Source organism: Ostrinia nubilalis, chromosome 5 (assembly GCF_963855985.1).
Source record: "Ostrinia nubilalis chromosome 5, ilOstNubi1.1, whole genome shotgun sequence".
Lineage (NCBI taxonomy): Eukaryota > Metazoa > Arthropoda > Insecta > Lepidoptera > Crambidae > Ostrinia > Ostrinia nubilalis.
Window position 1 is genome coordinate 16,289,614 of NC_087092.1, and position 22,124 is coordinate 16,311,737.

General features: G+C 33.4%; 2 protein-coding genes across 6 annotated transcripts in view; both read left to right on the plus strand.

The window, feature by feature from the left end:
* Window positions 1-22,124, plus strand: part of LOC135072061 (protein outspread) — a 363,405-nt gene that overhangs the window by 133,655 nt on the left and 207,626 nt on the right. The gene's annotated exons all lie outside the window — the stretch shown is intronic.
* On the plus strand, window positions 3,519-6,376 carry LOC135072053 (protein IWS1 homolog). 2 transcript variants are annotated; one of them, XM_063965990.1, is made up of 5 exons: window positions 3,519-4,492; window positions 4,694-4,792; window positions 4,903-4,977; window positions 5,171-5,242; window positions 5,450-6,376. In XM_063965990.1, coding segments are annotated over exons 1-5 (675 nt in total). In that variant the 5' UTR covers window positions 3,519-4,490; the 3' UTR covers window positions 5,877-6,376. The 2 variants fall into 2 exon arrangements, with proteins under 2 accessions (XP_063822060.1, XP_063822059.1); XM_063965989.1 differs by lacking the exon at window positions 3,519-4,492 and having other exon boundaries at window positions 4,541-4,792.

Genomic DNA, 22,124 nt, shown 5'->3' on the forward strand with positions numbered 1-22,124 from the left:
TGTTAAGGTTGTCAGGAATTCAGGATACATTTGTTATTTTACAAAACGAAGCCGCAAAGTTTTGATAATTTAAAATTAAATTCAACTAATTATCAGAAACTTTATTATGGTCAGTTGCATCACGTCGTCTACAAGTCTTTTCATTTGATTTGGTACTTATGTTTTGTAACCCTATAAATAAAGAAAAATGCATACTGTCCATGAGTTTCTACTATGTTGTCCATAGTTATACTCTATCTATGGTATTATAAGAACCGCCATTGACCTTCCGCCTTTTTATTTGTCCTATGTGAATTGCAGTGGATAAAAATCTGAGGCTGAGTTCCAAATTGACGTAATTAAAGAAAATTAAGAGTAGTTTGTCTACTTTTTGTAAATATGCGTGAAAATGCGCGTGCGCAAGCTGATTGTTGTTGTAGTGGGCACAAATAGTTTTATCTTAACGGTACTCCATTACCTTTGCGGTAGATTGGAATAGTTATTTTTGGACACACCACTATACTATTGTGGTTTAGATAACGTGAATGTTTTGTTGTCTTTGAATGTTACAAACAAACAACGAAGCCGACATTTGACTAGTATTCTTAATTGAATATACCGGCTTATTTAATTAGTTGTTTATTAATTTTAATGGGTTTTTGACGAGGTGATTTTGTTGTCATTATGTCATTACGTCAACTTACCCCTTTGGAGTTCCATCAAAACTCGTTTCCCCCGTTTCTCTGACATTGTTACTAAACTGAGGTCGGCGACCTCTCTAATTGCCAGCAATTTTTACGTCTTGATCGAAATGCGCGGGAACAAGCGCAGACGCAGGAATGCTGGCCGCGCGGTCACAGTGCATAACTAGCTGAAGCAGTATTACGGGACTATTCCCACCTCTCTTTCCCACCACTGCAACTCCTGTGTAGCCAGGATCTACAGCTTGACCGCCAATAAAAACCCAACCAATGAAGGTCAAGTTTGTCCCGGGGAAAGTTAAACTGTCATTGGACCCGCAACGAAATTAATCAGAAGAACATATGAGTTTGAAGTTAAGGTAGCTGAAACAGTATGTCAACTCCAAACCAAAATAGATTCGATGCTTACCTACTCCTATACTGTCAAATGGACAAGTGGTTCGCGTACCTATTAGACTAGCTTCAGGCTTGAAAGCTGAAAAGTGACTCTGTTAAGTAAATGGTTATACAATTTATAATTTTACTGCGTAATACACTTTGGTAATCTTGCACATCAATAAGGCTGATTAACAAACATCACAAGTTCATAACATTCTTTGCCCTTATCAGTTTGTGTAAATCTAGCTATCATTCATTGCAAAGTGAAACAACTAACTTAACTATCACTAAAAGAGTTCAGTCTCTTTTTTCTGTGTAAAAATTTGCCAATCTATTGGCGCGAATTATGCTTGATTTTGATTAAATATTTCCGTAAGTTCTCGTTGCCCTTTATAATCTTACTTATCACACGTTAACATTACGATTAATTCCAATATTTACCAAAGCTACATTTAGGATTACTTCTTTAGCGCTTTACTGTGCACCCGTGTAATACAGCGCCGCGTGTTAGCATACTTCCTCGGTTCGGTTATGCAATTTGCATATGAATTTTTATGTGCGCACTGTCATTGGTGTTGATATGATTATTCCGGACCAGTGGGCAATGTCATGCCGAGTGGTAATCAAGAATTAATAGTTGGAACAAGTTGATTTTATGTAATACTGATAACATCAATGCAGTCGAAGATAGTAAGATAAAGATTTGGAGTTGTACGAATATCTTAGGTACAGTCACGGAATGAAAAGGTTCGTCAGTTTTCAAATTGATTCCTTCAACGAATCGCGAGCACATATTACCTTTTGAAACTATGTTACAGAATAATCTCGAGTAAGAGAAAATAATCTTTAACTGTTCGTTAGTAAAGTTCAAAATTATTCAGATCAAAGTTTGACGATTTAACTTGTCAAGAAGATTATTATGATTGATAAACTAAAACCTTCTTGTTGGTTCAACCTGCCATTATCTTTTAAATAAAAAAAACTACATTTTGTAACATTGCACTGATGGGATAAGTAGGTTATAATTGTTCGTTCTAATTCACTTTCTTCTCATTCGCTTCCTTCGGCCGCTCATTCGAAGAAAGTTAATTAGACCGAACAATTATAACAAAAGAGTGAATTAGGATCTAAAACTTGTTTTATGATTCAGTTGAACGCAGTCTTTATAAATTGTTTGATTATGAATTAAACGCTCCCTATCGTACCTACTAATTGCTTTTGCTATTTATTTATGATATTTCTACATTCTACTGTACCTACCTTAAATCAAACGTTTGAGTCCAGTGGGCACGCGACGTATCACTAAAACACTATGCACTAACACCAATGTTCTTTATGTCACAGCGGTCGTTTGCTCAAGGTATAATTTTAGTCCGTTTGATCGTACTAACACTTGGCAACTTTCAGATTTACTGAGCCCACTATGATGTACTTTCTAATTGTTTCCAGAATTTAAGTGGCACCTAGAATCGCTCAGCGACACTAGCCCGTTTGGTCGTACCAACAAATCTGTACTTCGCTTAGAAAACTAATCAAGGCGAACTGTTCGTCTTAATTGTAACTGAATGTTAGCACCTAAAATCAAACCTTTTGAGTCTAATGACCACGCGACGTAAGTACACTAAAACACTACGCATACAATAACACCAATGCTCTTTATGTCAGCGGCCGTTTGCTCAAGGTATAATTTTAGTCCGTTTGATCGTACTAACACTTGGCAACTTTCAGATTTACTGAGCCCACCATGATGTACTTTCTAATTGTTTCCAGAGTTTTAGTGGCACCTAGAATCGCTCAGCGACACTAGCCCGTTTGGTCGTACCAATAAATCTGTACTTCGCTTAGAAAAGTTTTCAAGGCGAACTGTTCGTCTTAATTGTAACTAAATGTTAGCACCTAAAATCAAACCTTCACATGACAGTCCAGAGACTATGGCGTACACTTCAACACTGGCTCGATTGCGAATCATGTCATACGACAGTCAATTTGAGTACAGTATTTACAACAAAGGTTCCGTATGTAGGCATACATAATTAGAATCAAACATCATCAAAATTATGATATACTGTCTGAACTATTAAATTGTGTTTTTGTAATTATAATCACATCTAATAATTTATTATAAGATATTGATTTTTAACCGATTAAAAAAGGAGAGGTTCTCATCTCAAATATATTTTTATAGATAACGTGTTAACGTTTAGTGCTCTTATAACATTATTATTGAACCGTAGTTTTTACCCAAAAAGTGTTTTTCACAAACATTACACATTTGAACCTTTGAGTAAAGTTAACATCAAAGATCATGAACTTATTCTGAGTTTTTTTTTTTGCCTCACCTGACATAATATTGTAGAATTTCCATCGACGGATAAATGATTAAATAATTAATTAGTGTATAATAATGTTTTTAAATGTTAACAAAGGCGATAAAATGGTTTCAAATTATAATTTATATTCCTTATATGGAACCCTAATCTTATAAGTTATAATGCAAGTATATTGTTACTGCTGAAACCACAGTTTTGAGCATGTAAGTACAGTCGGTAGTAAACATAACTCTACAAAAATGTTGAAACACTGCATTTATTGCTTATGTTATGTTTATCGTTTCTATAAACAACCAAAAAAACGAAATAATGCAATTAACGAGATCATACCTCATCACACGATCAGTCAATATGATCACATGTACCTTTACATAGTAAAACAACCTGAGTGGTTAGTGGTCAACAGGCCGCAATACTACGCAAGAAGTCCCGGGTTCGATTCCCGGCTGGGCAGAAATTGAAATGATGAATTTTAATTCCTGTGATGGGTCTGGGTGTTACTATGTATAATGTGTACCTATGTATTTAAATAGTTTTTAAGTAGTATATCCAATGGATATTATGTATTAAGCTAGCACCCATAACACAAGCATTTTAGTTGCTTACTTTGAAACTAGATGGCGCTGCGTGATATTATTCAAAGAAAGAAAGAAAGATAGTATGTTTAAGAAATAATCTAAAGTATGTAACAAGAAAAATATCCTAATATGAAAAAAAAATCATCATTTTTTTACGCCGACTGTACCTACACTGATTATGCGGACGTCTGAGTAAATTGAAACTTTTGTTTTTCACAAATGTTAATGTTAATCAGCAATAACATTTTGTAATTGCTGATTCTATAAAAAATTTTGGCCAGTGATCGTAAACCCTGTGTTTGAAGGTTACTTTTGTAATTATACATTATATTTTACCCGTTAACTAAGCGGTACAAATGGAAAAAATGTTGACTACCTCTTTTGCTGATCTTGCATTATTTTTAGATAAATTATGACCTCCAAATCGATAAAATTTAATAACTCCAGTAGTGCCACATAGTGCTCATCAACCTTCAAGGTTAAGGTATTCTTCAGCTTCAAGACCAATCTACAGCAACGAAATAATGTTCGTAAGTTTTTTTAACTTTTTTCCTTGTGTGTTTTAGGAGAATAATAATGTGCATAATTATGAACTTAGGCAGTTCGATTTTTACAAGTTGTTTACTGTATGTTGTTATTGAATGTTCAATACATGTATTGTATTGAACATAATATGTCGTACCTGCATCATAATTTCGTCTTATAACTTTAACTCTATATTTTACAGGTCGGACTTTGAGTATTACTGCGACAAAAAAGCAGTTGCCAAGCGGCACGGAAATAAACGCGAAGACATAGATTCTGAAGAGGAAACATCTTGTAAAAGGTAAGATTTAATATAGACAAAGTAATATTCCAGTAATAAATCGATTTATTTTTGTTTGAAACAAGTGAAAATGATTATCGTTTTAAACTAACTTGATCGTTTGTTGGCAGGTTGAAGCAGCAGAGACCGCGAAAAACAGCCAAACATTTATTTGACGACTCTGAAGACGAATCAGTTAATAAACCGTAAGTTTTTAATCACTTTTATAACGTTTCACGTATTTACTTTGCGCTGTAATGTACCTATGTACTTAAATTAAATACGCGGGACTCACTTCTGTTTTGAAACAAATATTTATTAATTTATGCGAACAAAGACTCATACTTACAAATTCTGTTTATTACTGTTTTAAACTAATTTGACCGTGTTTGTTGGCAGGTTGAAGCAGAAACCTCGAAAAACGGCCAAACATTTATTCGACGACTCTGAAGAGGAATCAGTTAATAAACCGTAAGTTTTTAATCACTTTTATGACGATTGAGGTATTTACTTTGCGTTGTAATGATAATTGTATTTTGAAATAAATATTTAGCAAGCAAAGGCTTGGTATTCCGGTAGGAATTTTATAATTTTACCAGTTATCTCTCATTCCAACTAAAATAATTAAAACTGTTTAAGAATATTTAATTCAAATGTTGTTTTTTTTTTTTTTTTCAGAACTAAATCATCAGCGAAAAAGTCGTCTACCAAACGCAAGTCAGCAGAGAGCTCGAGTGGAGACAAACGAACTCGAACCTCAGGGTGGAAGCTGGACTTGGACGACGACGCGGACGTCGAGAGCAGTCGCGCGCGCAGCCAGCCCGGCCGCCTGCAGTCCGTGCTGACGCGCCGAGTGGCCGACGGAGTCCTGCGCCGCACCGCCTCTCTGCCTGGGGATCTCTTCGTGGAGTTGCGCCTCTACAACGCGGACGAGATACGAGCTGTGCAGCCGAAAGATCGTTGGGAGAAGGCGGTATTGTCACTCAAATACCAAAGCAGCTCTAACGCCGAACATCTTGACCTACTGCGGCAATTCGTCACGCGTGCGCGAGAGGCATTCGAAGAGGACGGTACTTTTTTCGCTGATAAAAAAAATAGTTCGTAATTTGTTATTAATTAGTTATTTAAGGTAATAAAATAAAATACTTTTTTATATCTTAGTTTTTTCACCCAGTCTATTTAATTTCATTCAAAGTTGTTAGGTAGGTTTTAAACTTTTTTATAATGTCTCAAAGAACGATATATTGCACAGTGTGCGATTTATCAGTTAAAAGTAATAGTTTCTCAGCTCATCTCAAAAGTAATACACATAAAAATAATTCAGCAATAGAATTAGGAGATGGTATAGAAAAAATAAGTAGTGCATTCCGTAGTCGAATAGCTACGTATCGATTGCGCAATAGGGATGAAGGCGTGCAGACGCCAGCCGAGTTCATGCGCAGCATGCGTGCGCGCGTGCGGCAACTCATACAAGCGCGACAACTAGCATTTAACAGCCTTAAAGTCAACTTCGAATTATTTGCAGAATTTTCTCTTAGAACTAATGACTCTAACAAATCTGAGCTAAAATCATTTGCTACAGAGAACTTTACCATACATAAGAACTATGCGTTTGATGAAATATTCTCACAAGCAATAGCTATTATTTCAACTAAAATTGACGAAATGCAAGAAAGGGACAGCGGTTGGTCTTTTCTCCGTAATTCGCACTTAGAAATTAACATAAACAAATTTAATCCTTTAAAAGCATCTCAATTTATAGATTTACCTAAAGCTTTAAAACTAAAACGAGCTTGTATTAATGTTCAAAACAGAGATAAATTTTGTTTTTTGTGGAGCATAATGGCAGCATTGTTTCCTGCTAAGAGTAATGCTCACCGAACTTCTTCATATCCTCATTTTGAGAACGTTCTCAATACAAAAAACATGTCATTTCCTGTAAATTTTTCGGATATAAAAACTTTTGAAAAGAATAATCCCAGTATAAGTGTCAATGTTTATGGAATTAAAAACAACACTAATATTGTTGGACCATTATACCGCACTCAGAACAAGAAAAAGAACCATATAAATTTATTATTTTTAGAAAAGGGAAATCTAACGCATTATTGTTGGATAAAAAATGTAAGTCGTTTGTTAAGGTCGCAAATAACAAAAAACCACAACAAAATATTTTTTTGTGATGATTGTATGGTATTCTTTAAAAACGAAATTAAATTAAATACTCATATATGCGGTGGCGTTGCTACTGTTTTACCAAAACCCGGCACACTTACACAGTTTAAAAACTATGAAAAAATGCAAGACATGCCGTTCGTTATTTACGCGGATTTCGAATCGTTATTACAACCAAGTCCAAACGGACCGACTTCAAATTCTACGAACGTCTTCCAAAAACATGTTCCGGCTGCATTTGCATATTACGTTGTTTGTTCATATGACAGTTCCTTGAATCGGTACGTATCTTATCTTGGGAAAAAATGTGTTGAAATATTTATTGAGAATCTTAAGAAAGACATATCTAAAATATTAAAATTATATAAAAACAAAATACCAATGAAAAAGTTAACAGTAGAAGAATCGGAATCATTTTCTAAATCGAAGCAATGTTATCTTTGCAATCAGTTGTTATTTGACGATAGAGTGAGGGACCACTGTCACTTAACCGGCAGGTACCGCGGTCCCGCACATTCATACTGTAATCTCAAATACCGCTTACCGCAATTCGTACCGGTATTTTTCCATAATTTATCCGGCTACGATAGTCATCTATTTATAAGGCAATTGGGAGAAATATCGGGACCAATAAAAGTTATAGCCAAAAATAAAGAAAATTATATATCGTTCACTAAGTTTTTTACAACAGATGATAATCATTACATGGCAGTTCGATTTGTTGACTCGTTCAAATTTTTAGGGACAAGCCTTGAAAAACTGGTTTCCAATTTAAACACACATGATTTTACACATTTATCGCGTTTTTTTTCTGAAAAAAATCAGTTTGAGTTATTAAGGCGCAAAGGTGTATACCCTTATGAATACATGACTAACTGGGAATCGTATAAAGAAAAACAATTACCTTCACGCCATAATTTTTATAGTAGTTTGAATGAGTGTACTATTTCAGAATCTGACTATAAACATGCCGAGCGCGTTTGGAAAACATTTAATTTAAAAAATCTAGGAGAATATACAAAGTTATATTTAAAATCAGACGTACTTTTACTGGCCGATGTATTTGAAAAATTTCGGTATACTTGTAAAACTAATTATAATTTAGATCCTTCGTTTTATCTTACCGCTCCAAGTTTAAGCTTCGATGCTATGCTACTTTTGACCAAAGTAAAACTTGAACTAATTGAAGATTTGGAAATAATTCGGTTAATCCAAAAGGGTATCCGCGGTGGTGTTTGTCAAGTTTCCACTAGATATGCGAAGGCAAATAATAAATACTTGCCTGATTACGATCCATCTTCTCCAGATAATTACTTATTTTATATAGACTGTAACAATTTATACGGTTATGCAATGTGCTCGTATTTACCTCATTCTGATTTTCACTTATTAAATGTGTCAGAATTTAATGCCGACGAAATTATAAACACGCCCGACGATGCCGAAGAGGGTTATATTTTAGAAATAGATTTAGAATATCCAGAACAGTTGCATGATTTACACAATGAACTCCCTTTTTGTCCCCAAAAATTTACTCCACCTGGCTCTAAAACATCCAAGTTAATACCTAATTTATACGATAAATTTAACTATGTTATTCACTATGTGCATTTAAAAGCATGCCTTGATCATGGTTTGAAACTAAAAAAAATCCACAGAGTAATAAAATTCAAACAAAGCCCTTATCTAAAGCAGTACATTGATCTTAATACCGAGTTGCGACAAAAAGCAACGTCTGCATTTGAACAAGATTTTTTTAAACTTTTGAATAATAGCATTTTCGGCAAAACATTAGAAGATCCGGAAAAACGGCTTGATGTAAAATTAGTAAATCAATGGGTTGATACTAGAAATAAAACTAAAAAACAGTACACTGCTCAGCAATTAATAGCAAGACCCAATTATCACAGCTCAACTGTGTTTTCTGAGAATTTTGTTGCAGTGCAAATGAAACCGGAGTCAATATTACTGGATAAACCAATTTATATAGGATTTACGGTTTTAGAAATTTCTAAAAGCCATATGTATAAATTCCATTATTCCATAATGAAACCATTCTACGGTAACAATTTACAACTTTGTTACACAGATACGGATAGCTTTTTGTACTCCATACACACCAAGGACGTGTATAAGGATTTGAAACGTCAATTTGAATCTTACTTTGACACAAGCAATTATGATGAAAATAATTTGTTTAACATTAAACGGCAAAATAAAAAAGTACCTGGTTTGTTTAAAGACGAACTAGGTGGAAAACTCATAACTGAATTTGTCGGTTTAAGATCAAAATTATATTGTATTAAAACTGAAAATAAAGAAATAAAAAAAGCCAAAGGAATAAAAAAACCAGCTGTTAAGCAGTTACTTTTTAAAGATTACAGTAATGTCCTATTGCACAACAAAATTATTAAAAAAACAAATGTAGTATTTAAATCGTTAAAGCATGAAATATTTACTCAATCGGTAAATAAAGTGGCTTTATCATCTAACGATGACAAACGTATAATATTAAAAAATAATATAAATACAGTGGCCTGGGGTCATAAATCCAGCTTCTTTTAATGTTTCTATAGGTATTATAAGAGCCTACTTGTATTATAAATAATTATGTTAATATTCTTTTTTGATAAATGTCTTAGTCTTGTTCTGTATTAAAATAATAATATTATGATGATATTAAATAGTCTGGGTTGAAATAATCTGTTCTTATTTTATGTTTAGATTAGGAAAATATTACTTATTATTAATTATACTTTTTACTAACTTTCTACTCTTAAGCCTGCGACTAACACTTATTGTATTTTATAATACTATTATTATTAAATTAATTAAAAATTATTATTATTATAATTATGAAATAAGTGCTTAATAAATTTTAAACCATCTATGATTTGTTGTTTGATTCATATTACCTATTTAATAAATATTTGTGAAAGAATCTTTCTAATAAACTTAATAACCTTATTTCATATTACAATATGCAATTTTCAATATGCTGACTCAAGACATCCGTTCACGTTTGCAAAGTCAACGATTTCGCAATAAAGCAAATCACATGTTTTTTACAATATTTCACCGACAAGCTCATTCACTCCATATCACTGCTCGTCTTCAGACTAGCAACGGATTCATTATTTTGTAAGTATTCAAGTTTGTAATTTTATGACTGTACCTTCTAACAAATTTTTTGAATTTATTATGATCACTAACAATTGTTATTTTTTCTTTTCAGACGATGCAAAACTCCGATATGAACATCATGCTTCCCCCGTTCACCTATGATCCCTGGGAGGGATTAACACAAGCTTGTTCAGATGTCCTGGGACAAGTTGGTGAGCCTCAAACCTCCCGGGAAAAGAGGGTTAGGCGGAAGACTGAGCAACCGGCAAGAAAGAAGGCACGTAGTACTGCAAAGTCCTACGTCATTTCCAAGGAGCGAACTAAAGGTTTACGGCTTATACAAATAAGAGTGTGTGACCTGACGAGTGAGCCTTCCGCTTCAACAGCATGCGATCCGGATGACAGTGAAAGTGATGATAATGTGATACTTAGTGCACAGTATGTAGTGACTGAAAATTATGATGAAATAATGGACATGACTGAATCAGTAATTAAGAAAATATCAAAAAAAATGTGTAATGATAATCTTTAGTAGGTATTTAGTTTAAATTTAAGAGTTTATAATTATTAAGTTATTGAATATGAAAAATCTTTAGTGTACCTAATGTTAAAAGTTTATAATAAAGTTTATGAATATGAAAGTGTTATTTTTTTTCCCTTACATAATATGTAATAATTATTTAAATCTTTATCAAGGATTGTTAAAATAAAAATAAACAGTTTTTTAGAATAATAAATTTATTTATCATATTGCTACATTTTTTTCAACACACCATTTCTTTATACACATAACATTTTTTAATGCACAATATTTCTTGTGAGCAAAACAGTTAAATAATGTGGGGTTATCCAAACAATAAAGATTGTAAAGAGTACTTAAATTTGGAGCGCCGAAACAAGTTACGTCTAGGACGTCATTTTGATTACATAAATTATGCACCCATTTGATCTTTTCTTCTCCTTTTACTAAAATATATTTACCTTTTAAATAAGGTACGATAAGTCTTTGAAATTCTCTATAATCAATATATCCTTCATTCCACCGATAGCCTCTGTTTTTTTCGATCCAGCAAACTTGCTTTTTCTCTTCAGCAGTCAATGAAGAGAACGGGTATGGAGGCTTAATCAAAAATATGTGAGTATGCTCTTGGGTAGCTATAGCAAATTCTTTTATTATAAATTCATTTTTGCTATTTTTAAATCCTTGCAGATCTACGATAATATTGCTATTCATGATATTTTCTTAACGATATTACTCAAAGGTTTGTATTCAAATATACAATCGTTTAGAATCAAGCAATAAGCAGCTGTTTGATCTGGTATCTCTTGGTCTGTTTCAATTTCAACTCGTACGTCGATCGAACCTTTTAAAGTTTCGTGTTGCCTCGAACAGTCGATAACAAATAAGGGAGCTACGTCTCTGAATTCTTTCAAGCTCAACAACGGCTCTGGCCGACGTCCGTGATACGACTGTTGAAATCTTGAATACTGTTCGTATAATAAAGCAATTTTTTCTTCTGAAAAACTGACATTTAGTCCTTCATACGGATAATATGATGAATTTAAAAAGACTCTTACATCTCTTACGTGACAATGATCAAACTCTGCCATTGACAACACAGCGTTATGTTTACGATTGGTTTGTAAGGCAATTACCACAAATCGCGGTTTTTCTATTTGCGATGAAGTTTTTATAGACCAAGTATGTTTACGTGTCTTAGGCAGTAATGGGTATTCATACAGATCCCAATTACGAAACACTAATGGAATAGCTCGATCTTTCTCCAAGTGTTTCAATAGGTTAATCCTCTCACGGTCTGAAACTTTAATGTGTGGAACGCGCCAAATAATTTTATTGATTATAATGTCATCTACAACTTCACCTGCATTTAACTTGACCGCATTAAGGTTAGTATTACTTCTCAGTAACACTAACTCGTGTTTACAGTTAATGATAATTTTTTCATAATCCTCTGCAAATCCTAGTATCCTATTTAATGGTATAGATGCAGAAAATGCTCCACCACTGGCATTGTTTGTTCCTGCGGTTGACCAGCCCCAAACTCGACCACATTTGGATTCATTTTCATTTAAGGATAGGTAAGATTTCATTGTTGTAGTAATACCCGCATTCTTAATTTTATCTATTTCAACTCCATTTAGTTCATATCTTATGTCTTGAAAGAGGAATAAGGCTGGATTATTAACGAAGTGTACATTTGATACTTTTTCTTTGGTGGTTTTATTATACACAACTACTTTTCCTTCGATATATAGACTACTAAGTGAAGGTAACACGTACAAGTCTTGTTGGTTGATCGGTATTCGTATTTCATCATTCTTGTTGAAACTTGTTACGTATGGTTTGTATGAATGATACTCGAAACTTTCAATGCTGTTATCGTATGATGTTTGTTGAGATATATTTAAAATATTCATTTTATTAAACCAATTAATTTGAGAAATTCTTTATTGCTCTTGGTTAGCTTCTTTTTTAGTTGAAGCGGTCTGTCTTTGCGGAATGTTCTATTAGAACTGAGTGGAGTACGCAATGTAGAAGGATTTTTATTGAAGTTAATCATTTTTTTCTGAAATGTAAATACAGTTGTACTTCTTCACCTCGTAAGTTTATCTCTTTGTTTTCAGCGTCCAACAGCCTGATATTTATAGCACTTATAGAACTTTGATTGACGGGAAAATAAATTAAATTTTTAGGTATTTCAATTATTCGATAACCAGGTGGTACATTAGGTACGAATTCATAAATTATATGGCTTGCTTTCCCGTTCACAAAGGAACCACTGACTACATCGCATTCGATCCTCACAATGGTTGTTGATAGAATGCTCACAGGATACTTTGATTCGGTACTTATATTTGCATTTATTGTTTCCATTCCAAAACCTAAAATTTTACCAATTGTGCCACTTTTATTAAAATGAACGTCTTTAGAACAATAAATATTTGTTTTCAATGTGTTATTATTGCAAGTAAGTTTTAATATAGTGTTCTTGATGTTATTTTTTAAATAATCACAAATATCCTGAAGCTCGTAAGACCCTTCAGGAATTTCGATGATCTCATTTTCACCATAGTAAAACTTGTTGTTTCTTTCATCTATGTTGGGAATTGAATTGAAGGTTGAAAAATATAAAAGACCGCATTCGTAGTCATCTCGAAGCTCCAAGGTCGGTGAATAATTCGTTGTTAAGGAGGCTCCTGTTCCGGTTATAGACACAGTGAAAGACATTATTATACTGACACTTTTATTAATAATTTACATTATATAAATGTTTTTTCCAATAATTCCTTAAAAATTTCAGACACAAATGACCACAGTTTATTGTACCAAAGGCTTGATGTCGTACATAATTATAGTTTATAGGTAAGTTACTAAAATATTTGACTAATTCCAACGGTGGTTTTAAATTACCAAAACTGTCATAATATTCAACGTAATCATTTTGCTTTACAAAGGCTACCCAATGTGTACCAGGATTTTTATTACTATCCAAATTCATGATTGCACATTCTATCTTCTTAGGTTTCGCAGGTAATGTATCTCGCATAAATACACCACGAAAGTAAGGAATATCACAAGCATGTTCTAATATATCCAAGTTAGTGAGCGCACGTTTAGGTAGCCGCTTAATTAGTTTTTTGAGGGGTTGAGATATAAACCGGCTCCTTTTCTATGAGGTTTTATATACAGTCCTTTTCCAAGGGCTACCGCTTCCATCATTCTGTTGTGCCTTTCTGATTCCATTAGACTCTTTTGTGCGGCTTTAGAATCATTAACAGCTTTTGCTATACCAGCTGCTCCTCCAGCAAGAGAACCTAAAGCCGATAGCCCCGCAAATATAGGAATAAGTGGTAAAATTCCTCCACATTTTGGAAGAGGAATACATCGAGGTAATCGTATTCCTTTTTTGTTACCGAAAAGTTTTTTTGCAGCTGCATAAGCATATTTTATAGCAGAGTGATTATCTTTAGATTTAAGTTTTTTTAATTCTGATTTTATATTCTTTATCCCTTTCTTAAATGATGTTATGCCTCGGCCGGCTCTGATTTTTGCTTTCATCGCATTTTTAACTATCCATGAAGCAATTTTTTCTCCTTTCCCAACATCTTTTGATTTTAGCCTTTTCTTAGCCATATTTAACAATTCTAAGTCAGCCTTATGTCGAGCACCAGAGTCTTTATTCAAGTAAGCAATATCGTGGTGCATACAAGCCTCGTCCAATTTGTTAATTCCACGGTCACCTTGAAGTAATCGTTTCTGAAGTTTAGTTCCAGGACCACAAAATTGATACCCAGGTAAATGTAACTCAAACGGTAAATGATCTATTAACGTATTAATTATACCACTGCCTCCCTTCATCGATTATCTTAAAGTGAGTTATAGAGGAATTTATGTTTTATTTATATACCTACACCACACATTCACTTTTGTCAACCCAACTGTTTTCCTTATCACTTAAGCCTAACCATTTAACAAAAAGTTTGTTTCCTTTCCTTTTTATAACTTTCTCGATAAGATAAAGATCAGGCAGTTTCGTTTTTTGTAATTCATATCCGTAAAAAGAACCAAGAATAATTTGATTATGTTTATCTTCAATTTGATACGTTTGAGGATTTGTTTGTTTGATTTTTATGATTCGGAAAATTTCGGTAGACCAATTAGGTGTATAACCTTTATAAAAATCTCCTTTGAATTTACTTATACGAACAAAGTCGCCAACTTGAAAAGTTGATCGTTTACGCGTTTGTGGCTTTTTGCTTCTATTAATATTAGATCTAACGACAGTCTCATTGGAATCATTAACATTAATTGGTTTGAATTTAGTAACCCGATGAAAAGTGTTATTGTACTGCTGTACAACTGCATCTAAATTATTTTTAAACCATTGATAACGACCGCATAAACTAAATACTTTGTAGAGATGAGATTTTATCGTTCTTATTACTCGCTCTACAATTGCCGCCTTTTTAATCGAGTATGTGGAATAATGATTTATGTTGTAACTTTTTGTTAACTGTTTGAAACAATCGTTATAAAACTCTGTACCCAGATCGGTTTGTAAATTTCTAGGCTTTCGTGTTGATTCGATAAATATACTTAACATTGCGTTCGTAACACTTTGTTTGGATTTGGACTTCAACGGTCTAACCCATACGTATTTTGAAAAAGCATCAATTACAACTAGAACATATTTATATCCTTTATTAAATGATGAATATTTTTGAAAATCCATAAGGTCAGCTTGCCATAAATCATCTATCCCTTTAATAATCGTATGTCGACGGATGAAATTTCTTCTCGCTGCTTTGTGTAGCTCGTTGACTATATCTTGTTTACTCATTCTTGATGGATTTTGCTGCAATCATCAGATCGATTTCTTTTTTTGTGTAATATAATGTAGTTAAATTATTAGTAGTTAATTTTTCCAAATTATTCAGATACTTTTTAACATTACTTTGAATGTTTTTCAATTCATTTTTTAAATCTTGAACACATTTATCCACATACTCTTTATTTACAGCCTCGTCTTCTTTTTCCGGAGTTGGTAGTCCTTTTAATCTCGATGATTTTAAATCAAAGTGACCTGCATCTGACCTTACTAATGTGTCATCAGTAAGAATATTAGTAAAGTCAGATAGTCGTAAACGCTTATGAACGTGATGACCAAATTTATCTATATTCATTGCCGTCTGCTCGGCTTCTGTAGTGTAATGGTACTGCCAAACCCTCCTGTTGGGAGCTTTATATATTTTATGTCTTTTATAATACCAGCTTCATTCAATTCCTCTATTATTGCATAAATTTCATTTTGTACTCCAGTGTTACCAGCTGCCCATGATCCAAGTAGTAATTTTAACCTTTCCACTAATTCATTTGGATCATCCCAATAAACCAAATCAGTATCCTTCTTAACTTCTTTCAAAATATCGATGCCTTCACCTTGTGGGAGACTTTCTACACTACTCGTGTGACTTCTAGAGAACTTAAACAAAGGTTTGATTATATTCATATATTTAAAACCTTTGTTACTGTTTATTGGTTTTGATGGATCACAGTTTCGTTTGTGTGCATTGGTATCTATAAGTACTAATTTATAATTTTGTAAGTCCTCATTTGTAATCATTTTTAAATCTGGAGTTTTTTTGTACAATAATTCTTTTAAGCCTGGAGTTTTTTTTAGGTTACGGTTTCCAATTTTCAAAATGCGGTCATCATCATGAACACGCGTATTGCCGAGCATCAGCTTTCCCTTTACGTTTCTAATACCATAAGGTACATCACTCATCACTTCAGATGACACCGACCATGATAAAGAATCGTTATTGATACTCGGTGATGATTGAAGAGATTTAAATGAGTTTTCATGGACATCGTAATCCACCGAGGGCGAAGTAGTAAGGGTTTTGTTAGATGTTTTGCAAACATCTATATTATCTAAATCGTCTTCATCATCGTCACGTTCTTCATAATCTTCAGTAGAAGTATTTGATGCTTCACTTTCACTGTATTTAGTTCTTTTAGCTTCTGAGTTTTGCTCCAATCCTTCATTTATAAGACGTTTTTCATCAGTTTGGTTTGTTAGTTGTTTCAGCGGGTTAATGATAGGTTTAAATATCGTGTCCAAAGCCATATCATTTGAATTTTTTACATCTTTAATCATTTCTACTTTTCTTTTTACAGCTGCAGCAGATTTTACTATTTGTTCCTTTAAGTTTCTTTCCATTATTAAGATTCCTGTTCTGTTTGACTTCTCTAATCAAACTGAGAGATTGCTAACTTAACATCTATACTTATAAAAAGTTCAGTCCATTACTATGAATGTATCAAACTTCATTCGATAACAGCCTTTGTTTCGTTCACAATCCTTATTGATGACCACATAACTGTAAGGTTTACTCCATACAGTTGAGCACATTTCACGAAATTGCGACCATGACATGTCAGACCCAACATGCTCATCGTAAACGTGTCTTAGATTTATATCATCTTGCTTGAACAATATAATAAGATTAGCATTATCTCTTACCAGTTGCTTAGGTATTTTAGTATAAGTTTGATTCATATAAAAACAATCAATGTTTTTATGCCGACCCATGGCAAAATAATCGCGTATATTGTTTTGATTTTCACAAGCAACATCGTCAAATATGATAATCGAGTCAGGCAATGCTTCGTGAGGACTCAAAATTTCACTATTATGATTATACTTGTTATAAGATGTGCCTGCCACCTTGTCCAATACTTTTTCTAAAAATACGTACTTTGGTTGGTATAAAGACTTAGAGTACACATACAGGTTACGAAAACGTGGTCCATTCTTATGTAACAATAAACTGATAACTAAATTTGTCTTTCCACAGTTCGATGGACCACACACGATACTACGTATAGTATTTGGCAATAATTTCCCGTGACGCTTAGGCTCGTTTGATGCTTCAGGACAGACGCATTCCAATTTAAGTGATTCTTTTTGTTTCAGAAATTTCATAACAGAATTTTTAAGTCGACTGTCGTGATCTGTGGATTTCAAAGAACTGATGAAATATACTCACGCCGATGGTTAAAAAATGTAGTTCGAAAAAGGTTACAAGCATGGGTTACTTACGTTCGTGTTATTGGGCGATTAGATCCTAATTCACTTTTTTGTTATAATTGGTCGTTCTAATTAACTTTCTTCGAAAGAGCGGACGAAGGAAGCGAATGAGAAGAAAGTGAATTAGAACGAACAATTATAACCTACTGGGATACAAAAATAAGCAAGCAAAACCTCATTCGTTAGCAAACGTCACATTTATTTAAATATTAGCAGCACTGTTTCTTGCACGGTTATGTTGGCAGGTTTGACTCTTACAGTACCTAGTGCAAGCGAAAACCGATACTAAGGTGACGAACCTTTTCATTCCGCGACTGTACTTTAAATATTCGTAACACGGTTAAAATAAAAATGTTTTTTTATTTAAACTTTTAAAATATAAACTTATTAAAGCTACTTTTGAATTGTTTGGTCCGACTACGCCAGATGAGGGTTATGTTTTTGAGTGATTTATTTGAAATAATTCAATACACTAGACTGATACGTCCATAAATAAAGGTTTGTAATGTGCCAAGGTTATAAAACTAAAGGTTCTTAATATATCGACGCACTTTAGTCATAAATTGTGTAACTGTATACGCATAGATATACCTAAACTAGGTAAAAAGGTAGATTTCCATAGCGAATTATGTAAGTGCTAGTAAGCTAGAACTAAGTTATTGCTATTAGATAAACTACATACTTAAGCTACTTAAAACTTAGCTACTTGGGAGGTAGCTGAATATAAGTTTGTTTGAATGTAACAAAACTGAAAATAACTCCGCCTATGTTCGCCAATCTCCACAGCCGTGTGTATCGCTATTCCGCGTTCCTGTGCGGTATCATAACCAGTTGTTAGCTTAATTTCTAACTGAATTCTTTCGCTTCTCTGAAACCATTCTTGAAATCATCGTTTTGTGAACATTCTCAGGTGTATGGTTAGCCGTCGTGCGAGTTATTTGTTGGGCAGCGAAAGGGTTAAATTATATGTAATATGTTGTATGTTTTAAAGCTTTGTGTTGTGGATGTAAATGTATGAATGTGGATAAAATAAATGGATGAATTTATCAATAAGTTAACCAATACATAACGATCGTATATCGTATGTCGTCGCATTCTTGTTTCTATTGAAAACTGAATCTTTTGACCACCTATTGCACTATAATTGCAATGCCGTAATGCAATTTCTTTATTATATGCCCCAGAAATATAAATAAATAAATAAATATCCTTGGACATTTTACATTGCGCTCCTAGTCCCAAACTAACTAAATAAATAGTTAACAATGAACTAAATCGGATCTTTTTTCACAATCCGAAACCCAAATAAAACAAAAACTGTACTCGTATACTTTAACCATGAACTAAATAAGACATCTCGTATCTCCGAAACACGAACAACGTAAGGTAAACTGCAGTTAACCCTCAAAGCCTTATTTGTCCACAAACATCGTTTTGGGTTAACCCTTACAGTTACATAACCGTTAGTCGGAGGGTCTAAACGGCCTAATTGGACATCGCATCATTGCTGTCAACAAGAGATCACAAATATTTGGGAATGGAGTTAGCGTGGTTTGTAGTTAAATTTATATGTGACGATGCGACTTTTAAATCGTATCGAAAGGATCCATATCGTGTACAACAACATGTAGCAAATTGTCTTGCAAATAACGTTGAATTTAATTGATTTAAAAAGTGATTACTAGGGCTAAAATAGGAATCGAAAGTGTAAAGAATCGTTCTCTCTATGATTCTAGCAATGGAAAATTAAATCAAAATCTGTATTTCTAAATATTTTCAACACTTAATATTGGTAAAGGAGGTTAGGTACTTCTTCTTATTGACGTTGTCGGCAGCATTAATTAAATCCTATTATATTAGGGTTACTATTTGACTATCGATTTTTTCAGTGTTTTTTAAAGAAAATTAATCTTGATAATGTTGTTCAGTGTAAATCCCATACCACAGGACACCGTAAACAACATTTTTTCGTATATACTCAAGGATCTTAACAGATTAATATTATTCGTGTTATTCAATGTTTGACAACTGTATTATCTCTATGAATTCTAGAAATCTATTAATCTATGGACAATTTTGCATGATGTTAAACTATTATAAATCGGAAGATAAAGTAGTAGTTTAGAGTTTGAAGTAGAGGATTAATAAAGCAAAAAAGTAATGGATTAAACAGTTAATTATGTGTGGAATGCTACAAAGCCTTCCTATCTTCGCAGCGTCAATAAATCCAATACCAATGTATCCTGAAAAAGAAAATTAGAGCCTAACCCCCAAGGCGTCCAGATAGTTCAACCACATCCTTTAAATTTAAAATAAGTGTTTTCTTAGAAACTTCAAAGTAATATTACGCACAATCGATAGCACATGAAGCTTTACATTTTCGTTGCAAAAACGCTCTTATCCCAAAGGTTTAAGATGCCACAGTGTTAAGCTTGATTTGATTTGTAAAGGTCTGTCTGACTCTTGCTAATGTAACAACTAATTTCAGAAATTGCCGTCTAGTTTTCTTTTACGATGGATAATTATTTAATTGGATTTCTCACCGTCAATGAACAATCTGCGCTGTTCACACGTGGTGGTTAGTGCACTAAGTATACAGGGTGTGCGTTGAAAATAGAGTTGATAACTGCAGCCAGTAAGCCTAGGCGCAGATCACCGACATTTTGTCGGTCGATAGTTGGACCCGATTCTAATTTGTATGAAATCGAAATCGGTGTAATGTGCGCACTTCCATACATGCCCAATCATACTGATTAGCTGTCCAACTAAACTATCGGCCAACTAAAAGTCGGTCGGTCTAAAAATACTTTTTATTAGAAATGAATATTTTTTTCATTAATGGGATTGGTAGTTTAAGCAGCCAAAAAATGTATAATTAATTACTAATACCGCATCAAAATTAAAAATAAGACAGTTAAAAAGAATAGTTAATGATAAAATGTTTGGTTATTCATATTTTTCATCATTCATACATTATCATTCATTCATATTCATGTCATTGGACGGGATTCTACTAGGGCATGCAAAAACCGAGCGGTTTGGAAAAACCGGTTTTTTCGGTTTTTATTTTTAAAAACCGAACTAAACTAAAATTATAATAAAAATCATTTTATTTCTTTTATATTCTAGTTTGACAAGATGAAGTTACATGTTCTGAACATAATATTGTGAGATCAATTGAATGGTTTAATTAAAAATCAAATATAAAGAGATCAACAATAGGATACTTCGCTTATTAGCAAAGCAAAACCTTTGGCCAGGACTTCTTGGCGGGAATCTGAAGCGTCATGTTAGCGGTTTTGTTTTATTTCCTCAAATTCGTGTGTGGGCGACTATTAATGTGTAATAATGGTGGATTATTAACCATTGAGTGTTCGTGAACATCCATGGGTGTGGGCAAGTGAAGCAAAACAGTGCATCGTGATTCTTCTGGTTCTCTCAAGTTGTCCATAGGAGGTCTCAGTAAAGCACCACAACTTTACTGAGACTCAAAGGGTGGGAAGGGGTATCATCTATCATCCTTCATTATATTATCATTATAGCCTGACCAGGAACATAAAAACCCTCGCCATGTTGCGGAAAACTAATGGTACTAATTTCTTTTAATGGCAACAGTAACTGAAAACTTCATTGACATGTCACCTTGCATGTCAGTCTATTGCTGTCAAAGTGTAAACAAACTTTATTTTAAATGTGCGCAATTGATTTTGTGAATTAAATTGCTAAAATCTTTTTATAGTCGTGAAAGAAAAGGGGTTCACAATGGGTTAAAGTATTTGTCAAAGAGAAAAACTAAGGGTTCGGATAATATTTTCATTGAATAATGTTTCCGACACAGTTTGTCAAATTGACTGACATGTGTATCGTATAGTACAGTCTACTATGAAAATTAGCTGTGGTTTGTTTCAACTACCTATTTTAATTTTTTTTGTCACTTTCTAAGTGTTGAATTTTATGGAATTGGGAAAGAAGTACCGAGTATATTCAAGTTCTGAATTTGATTATTGATGAATAATAAAATAAATCCTACTAGCTCGATTGATGGTTTCATTTAATTTATTTAAACCAGGTTACCTATAATAATATTTTTTCGTTAATTTATGAAAATATCAAATTAGCCCGTAATCCTAAATCCTGATACATAAAGTTAGCCTATTAATTTAACACAGGTAGGACTGTACTCAGTGTTGCACTATCAAATGCAATTGACGCGCCTCTATGCCAGGGTTTTTATGTTCCTGGTCAGGCTATACTTGATCTCATTTTGTAACTCGTATCACTTATATACTTGAAAATGGCACCAATCAAGTCGACCTCGACGTGTATTGCCAACATTATCAAAAAAGAAGAAGAACATTTGGTCATAGTTATGCTTAATTAAATAATATGTCAGTTGACACTGACAGAGACTAGCAAATCAAAATGGCGGCAACGGTCAA

Excerpts from the sequence above, each read along its gene's own strand:
- LOC135072053 (XM_063965989.1), top strand. The coding sequence starts at position 4,608 with ATGTTCAATACATGTATTGTATTGAACATAATATGTCGTACCTGCATC. Across the intron at positions 4,978-5,170 it reads GACGAATCAGTTAATAAACC|GTTGAAGCAGAAACCTCGAA; the intron begins GTAAGTTTTTAA and ends GTTTGTTGGCAG. Across the intron at positions 5,243-5,449 it reads GAGGAATCAGTTAATAAACC|AACTAAATCATCAGCGAAAA; the intron begins GTAAGTTTTTAA and ends TTTTTTTTTCAG.